Source organism: Coptis chinensis, chromosome 4 (genome assembly GCF_015680905.1).
Source record: "Coptis chinensis isolate HL-2020 chromosome 4, ASM1568090v1, whole genome shotgun sequence".
Lineage (NCBI taxonomy): Eukaryota > Viridiplantae > Streptophyta > Magnoliopsida > Ranunculales > Ranunculaceae > Coptis > Coptis chinensis.
In genome coordinates this window covers 75823964-75840224 of record NC_141459.1, presented here as the reverse complement: position 1 = coordinate 75840224, position 16261 = coordinate 75823964, and the positions used below count along the sequence as shown (strand labels likewise).

The 16261-nt window shown below is 39.6% G+C and overlaps 1 protein-coding gene across 1 annotated transcript; it reads left to right on the top strand.

Moving 5' to 3' along the window:
• Positions 1 to 9993: 9993 nt before the first annotated feature.
• LOC147504839 (secretory carrier-associated membrane protein 1-like) lies at positions 9994 to 16256 on the top strand. The gene is made up of 14 exons (XM_086557554.1): positions 9994 to 10038; positions 11032 to 11192; positions 11269 to 11319; positions 11387 to 11506; positions 11576 to 11638; positions 11755 to 11788; positions 11875 to 11997; positions 12923 to 12985; positions 13111 to 13204; positions 13364 to 13409; positions 13538 to 13605; positions 14623 to 14671; positions 15523 to 15588; positions 15913 to 16256. The coding sequence occupies exons 2-14, from the start codon at positions 11136 to 11138 to the stop codon at positions 15997 to 15999; spliced, it is 921 nt and encodes a 306-aa protein (XP_086413680.1). The 5' UTR covers positions 9994 to 10038; positions 11032 to 11135; the 3' UTR covers positions 16000 to 16256.
• The last annotated feature ends 5 nt before the right edge of the window (positions 16257 to 16261 follow it).

Below are 16261 nucleotides of genomic sequence, written 5' to 3'. Positions count from 1 at the left end.
CTTGGGGGCATGGCCGAGTTGTCTCCGGATACGTTTCGAGCTATCTGATATCGACGGCTATATGGTTTTGAGGCAAAGGAACAAGGAGATCCAGAGTTTGAGATTGAGTTATGCGGATTGGAGCGTCCGAATATGAATGGTAAGTTGATTACAGAAGAGATGCAGAGGCATACCACGGTAGGTAACTTCTTATTTTGCTGTCATGAACATAATAGACGGACGAGTGGTGACTCAGTCGTCGACCAGTGTTGCATTGGGGGTAGGCAAGTCTTGTCTCCATCCTTGGTAGAGATATATGTGAGGATAGAGTTAGGTTATCCCCAAACCTCGTGATATTCCGCAGACCTGGTAGCGCTAAGTTATCTAGGTGTCCGCAGACCTGGATGGGTAGCATGGCCGTACATCTCAGGATAAGATAGGGGAACCTCGGAGTCTTTGTTTAGTTTTTCAATTAAAAGAGAGGAAGCTTGCTTTTAGATATTGCTAAGTGAGCCGAGCAATGATAGTTTGTGTTGAATGTTATATCAATGAATTAGAGAGCATACTTCTTCCAATTGTTTCATGAGTATTGGGCTATGAACGAAAATAAGTTAGGGGTAAACTGAGCTGCCTCTATCAGGCTTCACAGCTGACCAAAGACAGCGAAGGGGATGAGCCCTTCGCGGACTAGATGTCCGAATCAGACTTGGGGGTAAACTGAACTGCCCCCATCAGGCTTCACAGCTGACCAAAGACAGCGTGGGGGATGAGCCCTTCGCAGACTAGATGTCCGAATCAAACTTGGGGGCAAACTGAGCTGCCCCCATCAGGCTTCACAGCTGACCAAGATAGTGGGGGGGATGAGCCTTTCGTGGACCGTCGTGTCCGAATCAAGCTTGGGGCAAAATGAGATGCCTCTAAGCCAGAGAGCGGGGGGGATGAACCCTTCGTGGACCGCAGTGTCAAATCAAGCTTTGGGGCAAAATGAGTTGCCTCGGCCCGGATAACGGGGATGAGCCATTCGTAGACCGCAGTGTCCAAATCAAGCTTGGGGCAAAATGAGTTGCCTCGAAGCCAGAGAACGGGGGGGATGAGCCCTTCGCGGACTATACGTCCGAATCAAACTGGGGGGCAAACTGAGCTGCCCTTCAAGCTTCACAGGTGACCATAGAGAGGGGGGGGGGGATGGAGCCCTTCGTGAACATGATGTGGAGTTTTACAGAGTGCCGAGGAGAATGGGATAAGACCCTTACGGAGAGGTTGAGTGTTACGAATGAGAGTGAAGGGGTTGAGATCATTCGCGGATATATTGTTGAGTTATACAAAAGAGAAATGGAGGGGATGAGCCCTTCATGAACATGATGTGGAGTTTTACAGAGCGTCGAGGAGAAGGGGATGAGACCCTAGCTTCACGGGCGATATGTTGAGTTTGAAGAGAGAGAGCGAAAGGGAATAAACCCTCAGTGGGCTTAGTAGTGGGTTCTATGAAGGAGAGTTGATAGCTGGGTTGAGACTTTTCGTGGGCATGATGAGGGATTGTGAAGAGTGAGTGCCAAGGGGAAGAGACCCTTCGCAGAATGGTAGTAGGATGAGTCTTCGTGGATTCACCCTGGGGGCAAACTGAGCTGCCCCCAACTGCCAGAGACCGCGGATGGATGAGATCAAGTCCTATGGTACTGCGCAGGTTTGGAATTCAAGTACGAGTACAGGAGAGGTCAAAGTCTTCTCGGGTCCACCATCTTCATCGACGGACCCGAGAGGGGGAATCTGTAGTGGTCATATTCGTGACATGAGAAGTTATATGTGGCAAGTGGGCCGGATGCGAAATAGTAAAGAAAGAGCATACTGCAGTATATTAGGTCCGCGGAACCCTAACTGCCATAGGAAAGAGCGACACATGGAGAGGTAGTGGACACAGGATGAAAAGGGAGATCAATGAACCAGAAAAAAGGAGAAGTTACAAAAGAGAAAAGGAGTTATAAAGAGAAGAGGAGAGAGAAAAGTGAGGGGAGAACTACGGCACAGCTTGATCTTTCGAGAATGGCTCGGGAGTACGTAGGCAACCCAAAAGGGTTCAACTGATCAATTCATATCGGAGACATGTAAGATTAGTGTGTATAAAAGGGGTTCATACATATAGTCATTATTACCAGCATGTAGGATTATTACAACCAAGTCTCTCGACTTAATTATAATAATCCCTAGTTTAATTTACTATATGCTTATTTTGGAAGTCATACAATAAACTAAACTCATTGAATATATACATAATTAAATAATTCTACTAAGCAATCTATTTCTCACTAGGCTTCATAATCACTCCCTCTAATGGGGGATGGGGGGGGGGGGATTAACCTAATATCATTGAAATAATTAAACTAAATCAAGAAAAAAAAAGTCATAATAATAACTTGAATTGGATTGAAGTAATGGTGACTAGGCTAAAGAAAACATAAATTAGGTTATACTAAAGAGAGAGAGAGATAGCTAATTTAATTAAACTAAGAGGGGAGTAGCCAAGTTTTGTTTTGTCTTAACCCTCTTTATATAGGAGAGGGTTAGGTTTATAATTTCGTGCATGGGCTTTTAGGCTAGGTTATAGACCCATAAATTAAATCCAAAACCCAATTTGTTGAATCCAAGACTTCCAATTCTGGTCGTGTTACTGTAGCACACATTTTCACCAACTTATACTACTCTGATCGAGTCAAGTCCTAGATCATTGGAAAGGGCTTTCTGAGCCGGTCATTTTGATATAAAATGGGCCCAAATCCGAGGTCTGAATCCAAATATATGACCTTTTGAAGTTCTGTTGATTTTTCTTCAGCTTTCTAATCTGGTTTGACTTTCACTTAACAGCTTTGACTTGGGCTTTTTAAGGGCTTTTTGTCCATGAAACTTGGGCTTTCTTCATAGAACTTTCATAGCAATCACTTTAGCTCCTTTTAGCGCCTAATTAGTAATGAATTTACATTTATTCAACTCCGAAGCCTGAAATACTCAAAAACATGCAATTAGTGATAAACCTATATTATTAATAACATAATTGGCTAAATAGAATTAAAGGGTTTAAACTACAGTTTTAGGCTCTTATCAGTCATCATCTGTGCCCAGATTGACTTTTTCTCCTAGTTCTATTTGAGATTGTTTTCCTTTGAGCTTGTCTGCTGTAGTCGCTGGAGGGCTGGATGCTTGAGGATCTTGCTTCTTTGGGACGTCCTTGTCTTCGACCACCTGATACTTGGGTAAGGTCATTATGTTAACGTGATTGCATCGGTGAGCTTCTAGTTGGTTGCTTTTGAGCTCCATGATGCCTCTGGGTCTGGGGAACCGTAGGACTTGGTGCAATGTTGATGGAATTGCTTGGATCTTGTGAATCCATCTGCGCCCTAAGATGGTAGTGTAGGACGACTTGACATCGATCACACTAAAGCGTGTTGAAGTTTTGACCATGTCTTCTTTTTCGCCAATGGAGACTGGTAGGATAACATTTCCGATGGCATCTATGTGATCTCTGTTGAACCCATAGAGTGGTGCATTTGATTCTATCATCACCGAGTCTGGCAAGTGCATGTCCTTGTAAGTTTGATAGAAAAGTATGTTGCACGAGCTGCCTGGATCGATAAGGACTCTTTTGATTGTCCACCCATTAATTTTGACGTGCACTACCAGGGCATCATTGTGAGGTAGGCACACCTTGTCTAGATCCTCATAAGTGAATTAAATTGCTGTTGTTGTTTGAGGGTTGGTGAGATTGATCACCTCAGCTTTGTGGGAGAGGTGATAGATTTCTTGAAGTGCTCTAACTCTTCGTCGCTTTTCACAACCTGAGGTTTCGTCATTGGAGGTGTATGTAATCATGTTGATTATCTTTTCCTCATCATGGTCGGAGGAGTGCTAGTCTCTCCGTTATGCCTCGACCGACCTGGTGATTTAGATCGTCTGGTCATTTAGCTCTTGCTTCTGTTGTTGGCAACTTGTTCATGGTTGCGGCTCCTACTTCTGTGTCACTTAGCATCCAGCTTATGCATGAGGTCGCTGTCCGGCAGGAACTCTTTCAATTTGCCCTCTTTGACCAAGTCTTGGAGGTAGTGCTTCAGGCTCCAACAATCATTGGTGTCATGGTGGTAGAGCTTATGGAAATGGCAGTATGGACGTTATGGAATGGCGATCACCTTGTTGATGTTGGGCTTGAAATATGGTGTTGTATATATCTTCTTCAGGATCTGGCTTGGCGTCTTGGAGAAGTTAGAGAATTCCCTATTTGTGTAAGAGGGTTTGTGGGAGTTGGAGCTCTTGTTGTTGTTGTTGTTGTTGTTCCCAGAATAGTGGATGCTTTCTTTGGGCTCTTGTTTGTCGCTCACTGCGAGGACTTCTTTGCCCTTGCGCTGGGCCAACCATTCCTCGTACTTGATGTATTTGTCTATTATGTGGTATAGGTCGTCTAAGTGTTCTGGCTTGTTTCACATTAGAGACCCTACTAGGTCGGAGTCATCTAGGAGAGCGTTGGTGAATACAGAAGTTGCAAAGCTGTCTTTTAAGCCTGACACCATTGAGAGGAGCTCCTTTTTGAAACGTCCTAAGAAGGCGCGAATCGTCTCGCCATGTGCTTGCTTGAGCTGAAACAGGGAGTCTAGGTCGGCTTGCTTCTTCTTCCGCTTGTGGGATCTAACTCTGCCGCGAATGACTTCGGCTAGCTTGTCGGGTTGCCGATTAAATCGAGATGTGGCGTGTACACCAATTCCAAAGCTCCGTCTTTCAGGCTGGTTGGAAAGAGTTTGCACTTCAAGTAGTCGTACTCTGGAGCGCTGTATAGTGTGAGGATCTGGGTGAAATGAGCTACGTGTTGGCCTGGACATGAGCCGCCGTCGTACAACGGAAACTTTAGTTGGATGAACTCTAATGGAGGCTGCTTGTCTCTGATTTCAGCTGTGAATGGTGACGCCTTGTACGTCTGGAGGATCTTCTGAGTGATCTGGAGTGCGCTAGGCTTGTCATTCGACTTCTTAAATCTTTGTTCGAAGTTTTCTAACCTTTTGTTTATGGTGGTGGTGAGGGCTGTGACGGCGTTGTTCTTCACTGCGTCTGGAGTGTCGTTGTTGTTGTTGGAGGTGGTTTGTTCCCGACATCGTCTGGTTCTCTTGTTGCAAGGTAAGGAAGGCTTCTTAGAGCGTCTTCATCTGATCTGCCAATATTTGAAGTGAGGGGTCCATGGTGGTTTTTCTGACCAGCTTCGTGGGTTTGAGAAAAGAGTGGCTGTTCTTTTCTTAAGGAAACGAACCGGCAGATTGTAACGCCCGTATTTTTAAAATACGTTTTTATCTATTTAATTAATTAATTTAATTATTTATTTTCAAAATTCGTCGGATTGGACTCGGGATACGTGGGCCTGGTTTTTGGGCCCGAGTCTGTTTTGGGCTTGGGTTTCGGACCCAAGTATATAAACACATTTTTCTAGAGAATAGGGTTTCAGAGAATAATAAAATAATTAAAAATGGAGGCAGAGATGAAAGCTGGATTCTCGGAGGTAGAGCCACGCACGCCTCGGACTCGGAGAAATTGTAGGAGCCGCTCATACAGTGAGTAGCTATTTTGCTATTTCACCGAATACGTAAAACCGCTTTTACTTGTCCCATGTTTTCACTAGAATTTACCGCTTCATTTATTCGGTTATTGTTAATCGTCCCGTAGTTCAGAAGTTGTTAAAATGTGTTTAGACTGCCTTTAGAAAACACCGCTGAATCGGTGTTTTAAACCGCCGGCTTCGAAGCCGACAGCATCAATGGCGTCGACCCCACATAAATCGTTTGGTATTTGAACTCTCCTGATTTTGGTTTTGAAACCATACTGTGGTGGTGTAGATATTTATGTTTGAATGGTGGGACGGTTCAAAACTGTTGGAGCTTCGTACAGGTCGGTAATGGCGGCGCGAGCTCCGAAACCGTTTTTACTTTTATTGATTGGTTTGGATGTTGGTTGTTGAGGTTTGGGCGGGGTGTTGTTGGGTTGTGTAGTGCGTGATGTCGGGGCTGCCAAAGCTTGGTTGGAGGCGGTAATGGCGGTGGCCGAATCGGTGGTGGGGCTGTTTTTGGTCGATTTTGTTGGTAGTTTGAACTCGCGTGGGTTGTGTTTTGAATGTTGTGTTGGTTGTTGTTTGATTGAGTGTTGTAGAGTGGTGGGGGGCTGTCGATTTGAGCTTGAAAGAAGCCATTAATGGCGGCAGTAAAACGTTTAGATCTAGTTTTGGGTTGACGATTTTAATCACAAGAATGGAGTTTTAGCTTTCATTAAAGATGTGGGGTTTTTCATTTGGAGTAAAACCGCATAGTTTAAATGGGTGGTTGTGTAGAAGGTGTGGTGGCGGATTTTGTGGTGGTGGAAACGCTTGAGGGTTAAGGTGAACTGTTCACCGATTTGGGCTTTGGGCCTTGGGCTTAGCTAGTTTAATTGGTTGGGGTCATGGATTCTATTTTAGAGGGTTGGGCCCGATTATGTTCTAAAGTATTGGGCCAGTTCATTTCTATTTTTGTTTTGGCCCTTTTTCCTATTAGTTGATAACTTGTTATGGGCCAGTTCTAATTTTTGTAATTGTGGGCCGAACCCATTTGTATTTTTGGATCAGTTTAATTAAGTTTTGTTTGGGCCTTCTCCAATTATGTTTTGGGCCAGTTCAGTATAAGTTTTTGGGTCCGTTTCTAATATTGTTCGGGGCCAGTCCATAGGACTTAAAATAGATCCAATTGGGTCAGGTAGAATAAATAAGTGGATTTTTAGACTTTCGGGTTCTAAGGTTTGGGCTTGGCCAGTTGGGTCCGAACCATTACCTTGGTCATGAGCCATGCACCATTGACCTTAGCCATGAACCATGGCTATGACCCTGGACCTGTCGAATCCGGAAACGACAGTTTGACTTTGACCATGATATGTTGACTTTGACTTTGACCAGGACATGTTGACTTTGACCATGACATGTTGAGTTTGACCTTGACCATGATGTGTTGACCTTTGACCCTTGATTGTTGACTTTGACCGTTGACTTTGACTGTGGAATGTTGACTTTTCTAGTTTTTCACATATTTGATTATATAAAATATTGTCGATATTATATAACTTGGTTGGTCATTATCTAATTTAGATTTGACGTGAGTAGTGTGTAAAGCATATATATATTGGGCTTTGATTGTGGATTGTGAACTGTTTATTTGTGCTACGTTTTATGTGTATATTATATGGACACATATAGTAATAAAATGTTGTGGAAGCTTGTATAATTTGGTGGTCATTATCTAAGAAAGATTTAACCTTGATGTTGTGTATTTTTGACACGTGACTATATTGAGATGTTAGGAGACATTATATTCCTAATACGCTATAATAAAGATGTATGCGATACGTGGAAACATTGTGACATAATATAATATGATGGGATAGTTATATTAATGCAATATCTTGGAGAAATGTATATACACTCCATTATTTTATATGTGAGATACTAATATAGTATTGGTGAATATTTGCCCACGGGAGTGTGGTGTAGTGCAATAATATATTGGCACGTGAAAGAATGAAATTTGGTTATGAGATATAATTGAGATGTTTCTAAATATTATGGCTTAGTGCAATAAGGTAATTGACCGCATGCGTGATATAGTGGAATGTTTATGAGTCATTACGCGATGACACCGAATAAATTACATAACGAAAATCCTAGAACTTGACTACCACAACTCATGTGATTGGCCCTTACGGCGCTTCGCTTAATCCGAATGGCCTTCGGCGCCCTCATGGCGAGCTTTAATAGTGGCTTGATTATTCCGTTCGCAAAATAGAATGATGATGCACAATATTTTTATGCCGAATAGTGGCGATTTACATAATTGCTTCCGTGTGAGGATTTACGGTGTCGCGCATCCCGCCGGTGGTTACGCACGGAGTGGTTCATTATGTAAGGGAGGCATGTGGATGTACATGTTCGGCGTTGGGTAGTGATTGTGGTAGCCAGGAAACTAGGTAAGACATAGATACGACGTGATTTTTAGGGACACGCAAAAAAACCTTAATTAATATAATTATGGTAATATGTTTGTTAATGATGTATCCGTAGATAGATGATTATATATGGTTTTGCGTAAGGGTGGGTCAAACTAATTACTTGGGTAGAGACGACCCACTCGTGATTGAGCATGAAGTGAGGCATTATATAATATGTTTGTTTGGTTATTTGTTTAGTTGAACCTAAAACGGCTACTCGATGGAGGAACTATATGCCTTATTTATTATGTGTATAGTTTGTTGTGTGGTTAGTGGGAAGTTAAAAACCGATGGAGGAACTACCCGCCTTAATTATTATTCTTAAGGATGTTGTATTTGTCGTTGAAAGTTAAAGCCTCGGTGGAGGAACTAACTGCATTATGGATTATGTATATATTTGTATAAGTATATGTTGTTTTAGAGCTACTCACACCAAGATTTTTATAATCTTGACCCGATTTGCATGTTTGTTTATCGGGTGTGTTCATTCAATGAACATAGTTGATAAGTTTTGACAGTTTAGTGTTGAAGAAGAGTGTTGTTCTTTGCTTGTGGTTTTCGTTAAGCGTTACAGATCTCGTGATCCGCTTTTGTTTTCCCTTGAGGTGATATAGATTTTCGGTCTAGACAATGTTTTTTGTATATTTCATTTGTAATTTTAAATAAAGAGTTATTGGAAAGAGATTTGTAACTTAATTTTATTTGTGAAGTTTTGTAATGAAGAGGACATTTGTATAATAGAAATTTTTATTGGTTTTTAATTATCCGCATATTTTAAACTGTTTATGGATTTTTGGAAGTTGAGAGTGCGTCACACCTCGGAGATCGAAGAGTCGGGGACAAATAATGTTTTTCCGAATTCTGTCGAAATTCGGGGTGTGACACAGATCGACGCCAATGTAGATGTTGGTGTTTTATGTCTACGACCTGATGTTGAGGTTAAAGGGGAATAACTGCACTCTTCTTGGGATAAGAGTTGTTTATGTATCAAGTTTCTTGGGGTAAGCTTAAATCAAGCCTTACGTAGTTCATCTCTCTTTATTTATAGATGTTTGAGCTGACCTTCCATATTTCCTCTAGGGCGTTATGAAGTGTAGATCCACCTTGTATGCTATCTTGGAGATTCGTCATTACTCTAATGTTACAAAGTAAATGTCTCCTTGATTATTAAGTTGGACCGAGTCCGAGGATTATTTTTTTGCTTTCTTCATAAATGGTCAGAATCGATGTTGAAGACGTTAAAGGGTTAATCGTCGTTAGTGCTTCTAATGAATTGGTACGAGCTGATAGACTACGACCTACGACCTGGTGTGTGGACACGTGTACTGTAGTGTAAAACGGAGGGTACTTACAATATAGAGAGAGAGGTGACATATAGATAGATTTACCATAATCCATAGACCACTACGAGTTGAACAAAAATCAAAACACTTTTTAAAGCTACTAGTTTTGAGCACGTGGCTACGCCACTCTGCCACAATTTGCATTGACCAATTTTTCAAAAAAATTCTCAATACATTTTTGCCCCTAAAACATAACAAATATTAAAATAATATAAAAACAATTATAGTTTGTAATTGAAGATGTAAAATAGGGACAGAATCGTTCAATAGTTTGTATTGATAGAGACATCTCAATCAAAAAGTTGGCCACGCCATCAATAAAGTAAGTTTCATTTTTTACCTTTTAGCCCCTAAATAAAACAACTATTACATTTATATTTAGCTGACTTTATTGTATTTTAAAATAGAAATTGAGGGTAAAATCGTCTGAATTAGTGCGAACGGAATTTGCCACGGCAAATGGCTCGCTTGCCCACGCCTCATTACAGTGTAGAATAGATGTTTAAGAGTATCTCTAGGTGGGTATGCATCTATCAAATGTGCGACATCCATAAAAATGCCAAAGAATCTCGAAATTTGAAATATCGTGAGAGTTTGAAATCGTAAAAAGAAAAGAGTAGCCGTGTGATTACTTTTCCTGCAAATAGAAAATAAAAAAAAAAAAAGTCGTATCGGCCATTCCAACTAGGGATGTCCATTCTACCCAAACCCAAAACCCGCCCAAAAAAAAAAACCAAGACTTAACCCCACCTCGAGTCCCGACAAAACCCGAACCCAAACCTGGATCGAAATACATAGGGTCGGGTTTGGTCACACTATCTAAACCCCGACCGAACCGAACCCGGCAGATAATTTGGCCCTAAACCCGTTAAAAGGGTTAAAAAGCGAACCATATCCGGATCGAACCCAACCCAAAACCCAGTTATATAGGGTAAAATGCCCCACACCAAAACCCGAACCCCGAACCCGGACCATAATTCCCAACAACTATATTTTCATTTATTATCTATTTATCTTCAACAAACTTTTAGTTTTTGCTTCATTACTATTTACTTTGGTGCTTCAAGACAAATTACCTTTGACCGCATACCACTACTACTCTTATAACAACTAAAAACGAAAGAAGGGTACAACCCAATCACAGCTCAGATGAAGAGATTGGTGGGTTTGATGATCGTATAGATTCAGAATTTACCATAAATATCCATAAACCACTATCAAGTTGAACAAAAAACTCAAAAAAGCCATCTTTTTAAAATCAACTATTCACACCACCACAAGAAGAAACTCCCAAAACCATCAATCTTATTGAGTTATTGTTTTAATGCATCTATCAAAAAATGTCCTCGCGACAAATCCATCCATTTATATGTTAAAGTTAAAAGGATCAAATCCAATAAAAGAAGATGGCTTTTGATTAATTATATGAAAAGAGGTTTTTCGAAATCTTGAAAATAACCGTGACGCGTTCAGATGTTTTAATATTCTTTTATTTCATATATTTCGGATCAAAAAGTAGCACCGAAATATAGGGTTAGGGTTTTGGTCCATGTATCCAACACATACCCGAAAACCCGAAAAAAAAGGGCCGGGCCCGGGTAACCCGATACCCGTTCAAAACCCGAAAAATCGGGTTCGGGCCGGGTCGGGTACCCGTTTGGACATCCCTAATTCCAACGCGGTTCTCTTTATTATTAACTTTCTCTCTCTCCAATTTCCAATCCATTCATCAAGTCTAATAGATAAAAAATAATAATAAAAACAGAGAAGAGAGAGAAAAATATGGCAGGCCGTTACGACAGTAATCCATTTGATGAAGAAGATGTGAATCCATTTTCTGTAAGTTTTAGATTCGTGGTTTATTATTCTGGATCTGCCTTTGTCTTTTGTTTGATAGGATTGATATTGTTTTCAGGGTAAAACTTCAGGTCAATCAAACTATGGTGGCGGAGCATTTTATACAACAGTAACTCACTAAACTCATACTTGTGATCTGTAAAGAAAAAGAATGTTGATTTTTGTTTGGATTCCAGAATCCTGGCAGTGTTCCTGCAGCAGCCTCAAACTCGCGGCTTTCACCTCTTCCTCCAGAACCCGCAGACTTCAACTATGATCGTGGTGCAACAGTTGATATCCCACTTGATTCAACAAAGGTAGGGAAATCAAAGATTATCATGTCCTTTAATAGATTCATATTGTAAATCCGTTTCTCCAAGTTTTAGGATATAAAGAAGAAGGAGAAACAACTTCAAGCTAAGGAGGCTGAATTGAGAAAGAGAGAACAGGTACTTAATTGTCAATCTATTTACTCTAATAGATTTCTTATTTCTTATCCCCTTTAAACTTAATTTACTTACTTCCTGACTTCTAGTAATTTCTTTCTTTTCACGGTACTACTTAGGAAGTAAAACGGAAGGAAGATGCTGCAGCACGAGGTAATTATGGCACTGAATATATTTTATTTGTGCTCTGTGCCACTCAGCTACTGACTACATTTTGACGGTTGTGTTTTGGTTGACAGCTGGAATTGTCTTAGAGGTGAAAAACTGGCCACCATTTTTTCCTATTATTCATCATGATATTGCAAACGAAATACCAATCCATCTACAAAGGATACAGTATATGGCATTTTCGACATTTCTAGGTATGTAATCATATGCTATAAAGTGGATATTACTTGAACTTGTTTTTTTTTTTTTTTTTTTTTTGTCAATGTTAGACTGCAGCCTAATGCAACGGTACAGAATAGCACACAGTATATGAGTAATATGCACTTAGATTTGTTTAATACCATTCAACACAATGCACATACCAGAGGCAAGTCTGTTGCAGTTGATAATGGACGAGCCGGCCCTGGTGGAGATAATCCTTATTAGAGATTGTGTTTAAAGTTTAAACATTTTCAACCTTAGGAGGATTTTAATTCATCAGAGAATCTTGATTCTTGATTCTTGATTCTTGATCCATCAAGTTGATTATTTTACTCAAACCATTGTGAATTTGTTGTTGCTTCTGTTGCTGTTGTTGATCAGTAGAAGATAACACATTGACATAGTTTTGAAATTTTCATCACCACCTAGTATTAGCTAGCAGCTAAATCTAGTGCCCGGACTCTAAACCCTTACATCCAAGAGTCCAAGACCTAACTAGAAACATATTAAATCAGAGACAAAACAATACAAGCAGGCAAATGTACACAAAAGTTAAGGAAGAGGATTCTAATTTGTCAAAAGAGGAATTCGAATCCAGCTATTATATATTAAGTATTCAATTTGGACTACAGAGTCCACATTTGTTGTGGTCAGAAGTATCAAACAAGCTAATTTGCTGAAGATGTGTTCTGTACGAGTGAATACAATTAACCTCCTGGTATTATGCTGCTTACATCCTGAAAAGTAGAAAGCTAATTTCTGAAACTTGTATTAAGATTCTTCTGGTCTTGATGTTAAATTTCGATTACGAATAAAAACAGCCTTGCTGTTATGTACATATGAAACATAATAATGTAACTTTTATCATGGTACCATATGCACACTTCAATGTTTGACTTCTCTTTGTTTACTATGCAGGACTGGTATTATGTCTTCTTTGGAATATTATAGCAGTCACCACAGCCTGGATTAAAGGAGAAGGTCAGTCTGGAAAAGAAAATTTTGTTTTATATCTAACATTTTCGTTGCCATACATATCGATATTCGCAGAGGATTTGTGTCGAATCTGATGGTTTTTTGTTGTTGTTGTTGTTTGGATATATTAGGTGTAAAAATATGGTTCCTTTCTATTATCTACTTCATATCTGGGGTTCCAGGAGCGTATGTCTTGTGGTATCGCCCTCTCTATCGTGCCATGAGGTACTCCTAAATCCTGCATTTATTCTGAATTTATACCATTGCAATACTTGAATTCTATGATTTGTTGGAACAAGAGGAGCTTTTAGTCATGGTTTAAAGATCATATGTAGGCACACTTGTTTTTCCCTTTTGTTTATCATAACACAACTCTTTGTTCAGGAAGGAAAGTGCTTTGACATTTGGGTGGTTCTTCCTGTTCTACATGGTAATAATCTCCCCCTTTGCTTTTGTTTCTGTGGGCTTTATTCGTGTATTTCATCATCACAGAGAGCTTTTTACGTGTAATTTATTAGTATTAGGAAAGATGCCTCACATTTATTTTCCTGGTTACAGCTTCATATAGGTTTCTGCATCTTTGCTGCAGTGGCTCCGCCTATTATCTTTAAAGGAAAATCTCTTACGTAAGTCTTACTTGTATAATTTGGAAGTTACCTAACTTTTCACTCACTATATAGTTCACAAAGAGAAATTAAGGCGAATGGAATTTCTAACACATGCTCTTGAATCGAAATGAACCATAAAGCTATGAAAAAATGAAAAACAATGGCTAGTTTCATGAAAATGATGAGTTCAGTTTTGAATTTGCATAGATAACATGGATGGGAGTGTCTATAGTGGTACGCAAATTAAAAACTGCCCATAATTCTTATCCCTCTACTTTATTTTTGAGATGGTACCAACAACATCGAGTGCTCACAATTACAAGAGTAAAAGATTCATGCTACTGTGCAAACTACCTAACTAGCATGCCTTTAAAAAATTTCAGTGTCAAACAGTTATTAACTTACGAGTTTGATTAAGGTATAACAACTGGTTCCTCCTTAGCGAAATTATAATTCTTAGTTAAATTGTGATTTATTTTTTAATGGACAGAGTAGAAACTTGACTTAATAACAGGCTACATATTTATTTCAGTAAATCTAAAAGCCCAATACACATCACCCCATGATCGTCAATATCACATATGCCATGTTCTAAAACCAACTCTTCGAAAGTTCGGTTACTTAAATTTGGGTTATTACTACCCACAAAATCCACGCTGATGGGCATGTATTAGATAAGTGTTCTGTCGTTCAATGATCTTGAGATACATGTGTCCAGATCAACCAAAGGCCCACATCATCAGAAGTCGGGTATTACAGAAGACCAGTATCTCAAACAACATTCTAACTGATATCAAGATGCACACGTAGTCGCCACAACAAAATTGTCTTCAATACCCTCATGAGCAGAACTCAACTAGCATATGTAGATCAAGTATCCGAGTATATCCAAGTGCAAGTTAATCATTCCCTCCTGGAATGAAGCTTGATAAACTTGGTGACATAAGCGAAAAAAAATAAAATAAAAATCTGCATTTGTACTTTTTTTTGTTTATCTACTAAACTGATGGTTCTGTGGTGTTATCTTTGGAACAGAGGTATCCTGCCTGCAATAGATGTTATAAGCGGTCGTGTTATAGTTGGGGTAAGTTTATTACTTCTACCTTAATGTGTTTGTGCGACAGTCGGCAACTACTGTGATTTCACTGATAATAATTGGAAGATCTTGTATTTAGATGGGATGCTGTGATTGAGGCTTAGCCTTTGTATGCTTGTAACCTTTTGTAGTGTGAACCTCTCACACTGCATCACTATTATTAATATGATATAAAATATTGTCTTGCTGATAAAAAATACTACTGTGATTCCACTGATAACATCATATGCTAAACACTGGATAACATGGTATGCTCTACTTGGAAATGTAGCATGCTATTGTTCAGGAAAAAAGTAATAGTATATAACTGACTTTTGGCATGTGTGGGTATGTGCCCTGCTGATCTTATTATCACTGCACTGATGGGCTTTTCAACTTTTATCATGAATGAGTATACATTAGATATCGTATCTGTATTTCTAACCTAGTGGCAGCTTAGAAGCCGCTCGATTATTCCCTGCAATTGTTGGACTCACTGTGACAAAATTTTCTTTATGGTGAATAGCTTCCAGTCATCTTATGATGGTCAATTAGAAACTGGTGACTCTTATCAGCTTGGGTTTTGATTTTTGTTCTTAATACATGGTTTACAGGAACTCCGTCAATCAGTTCTCTAGTCAGCAAAAGTTACACTTAAATGTCGTTTTGTAAATGAATTAGATCTAAATAAAAAAATGAAGGTACCCCAAGTACTACACTGACGATTGTAAATGGGTATAGTTCAGAATTCAGATGGACGGTTCAGTTAACTGGCATTATAAAATGATATTTTTGGATAAATGCAATGATAAAAGTAGTAAGAAGAATGAGCTTACTATCAATCATCTTCTTGCTTGCAGATATTTTACTTTGTTGGATTTGGATTGTTCACCATTGAATCACTTGTCAGCATCTCGGTTATCCAGGTCAGTTTGTTACATATAACCTTAGAGTTATGTTAAATGGACAATCCGTAGTTTGTAAAAATCTGTGTCGGATATGTATCCTTAAGAGTTATGTTACATGGACAAGCCATAGTTTGTAAAAATCCGTGTCGGATTTGTACCCACGTATCTGTGCCCGACACATTGTATGTGATTTATCTCAATTTTTTATATTTTGCCTTGTCGAGTACCTCCAATCAGTGTCGGATATGGACACACCTATCCGTGTCACTATAACTTAGCCTTAAGAGTATTTTGGTATTCTTGGGGCCATTTCTGACCGTCTCATCTTTCTTCTAAGCGCAGCAAGTATATATGTATTTCCGAGGCAGTGGAAAAGCTGCACAGTTGAAGCAGGAGGCCGCAAGGGGAGCAATGAGAGCAACACTATGACGCGGTTGAGGAAATGAAGGCATGATCCAACAGTATGGATAGTTGGATCTTACCCAGACCGGGCTTATGAGTTTCTGTCACACTTGTTTGATACCTTTTTCTTTTATATTACTTGTATCTTGACGTTTCTTAGGAGTGTTCGTTTTGAGATTTAGTTAAAATATTGAAAGAGTGTAAGAAACAGATTTAACTGTGTTTTTGTAGATGTGTAGCTTCTTCGACGCTGTTATTGTGAATACATTAAAAGTTGGTCTGCCTGTAA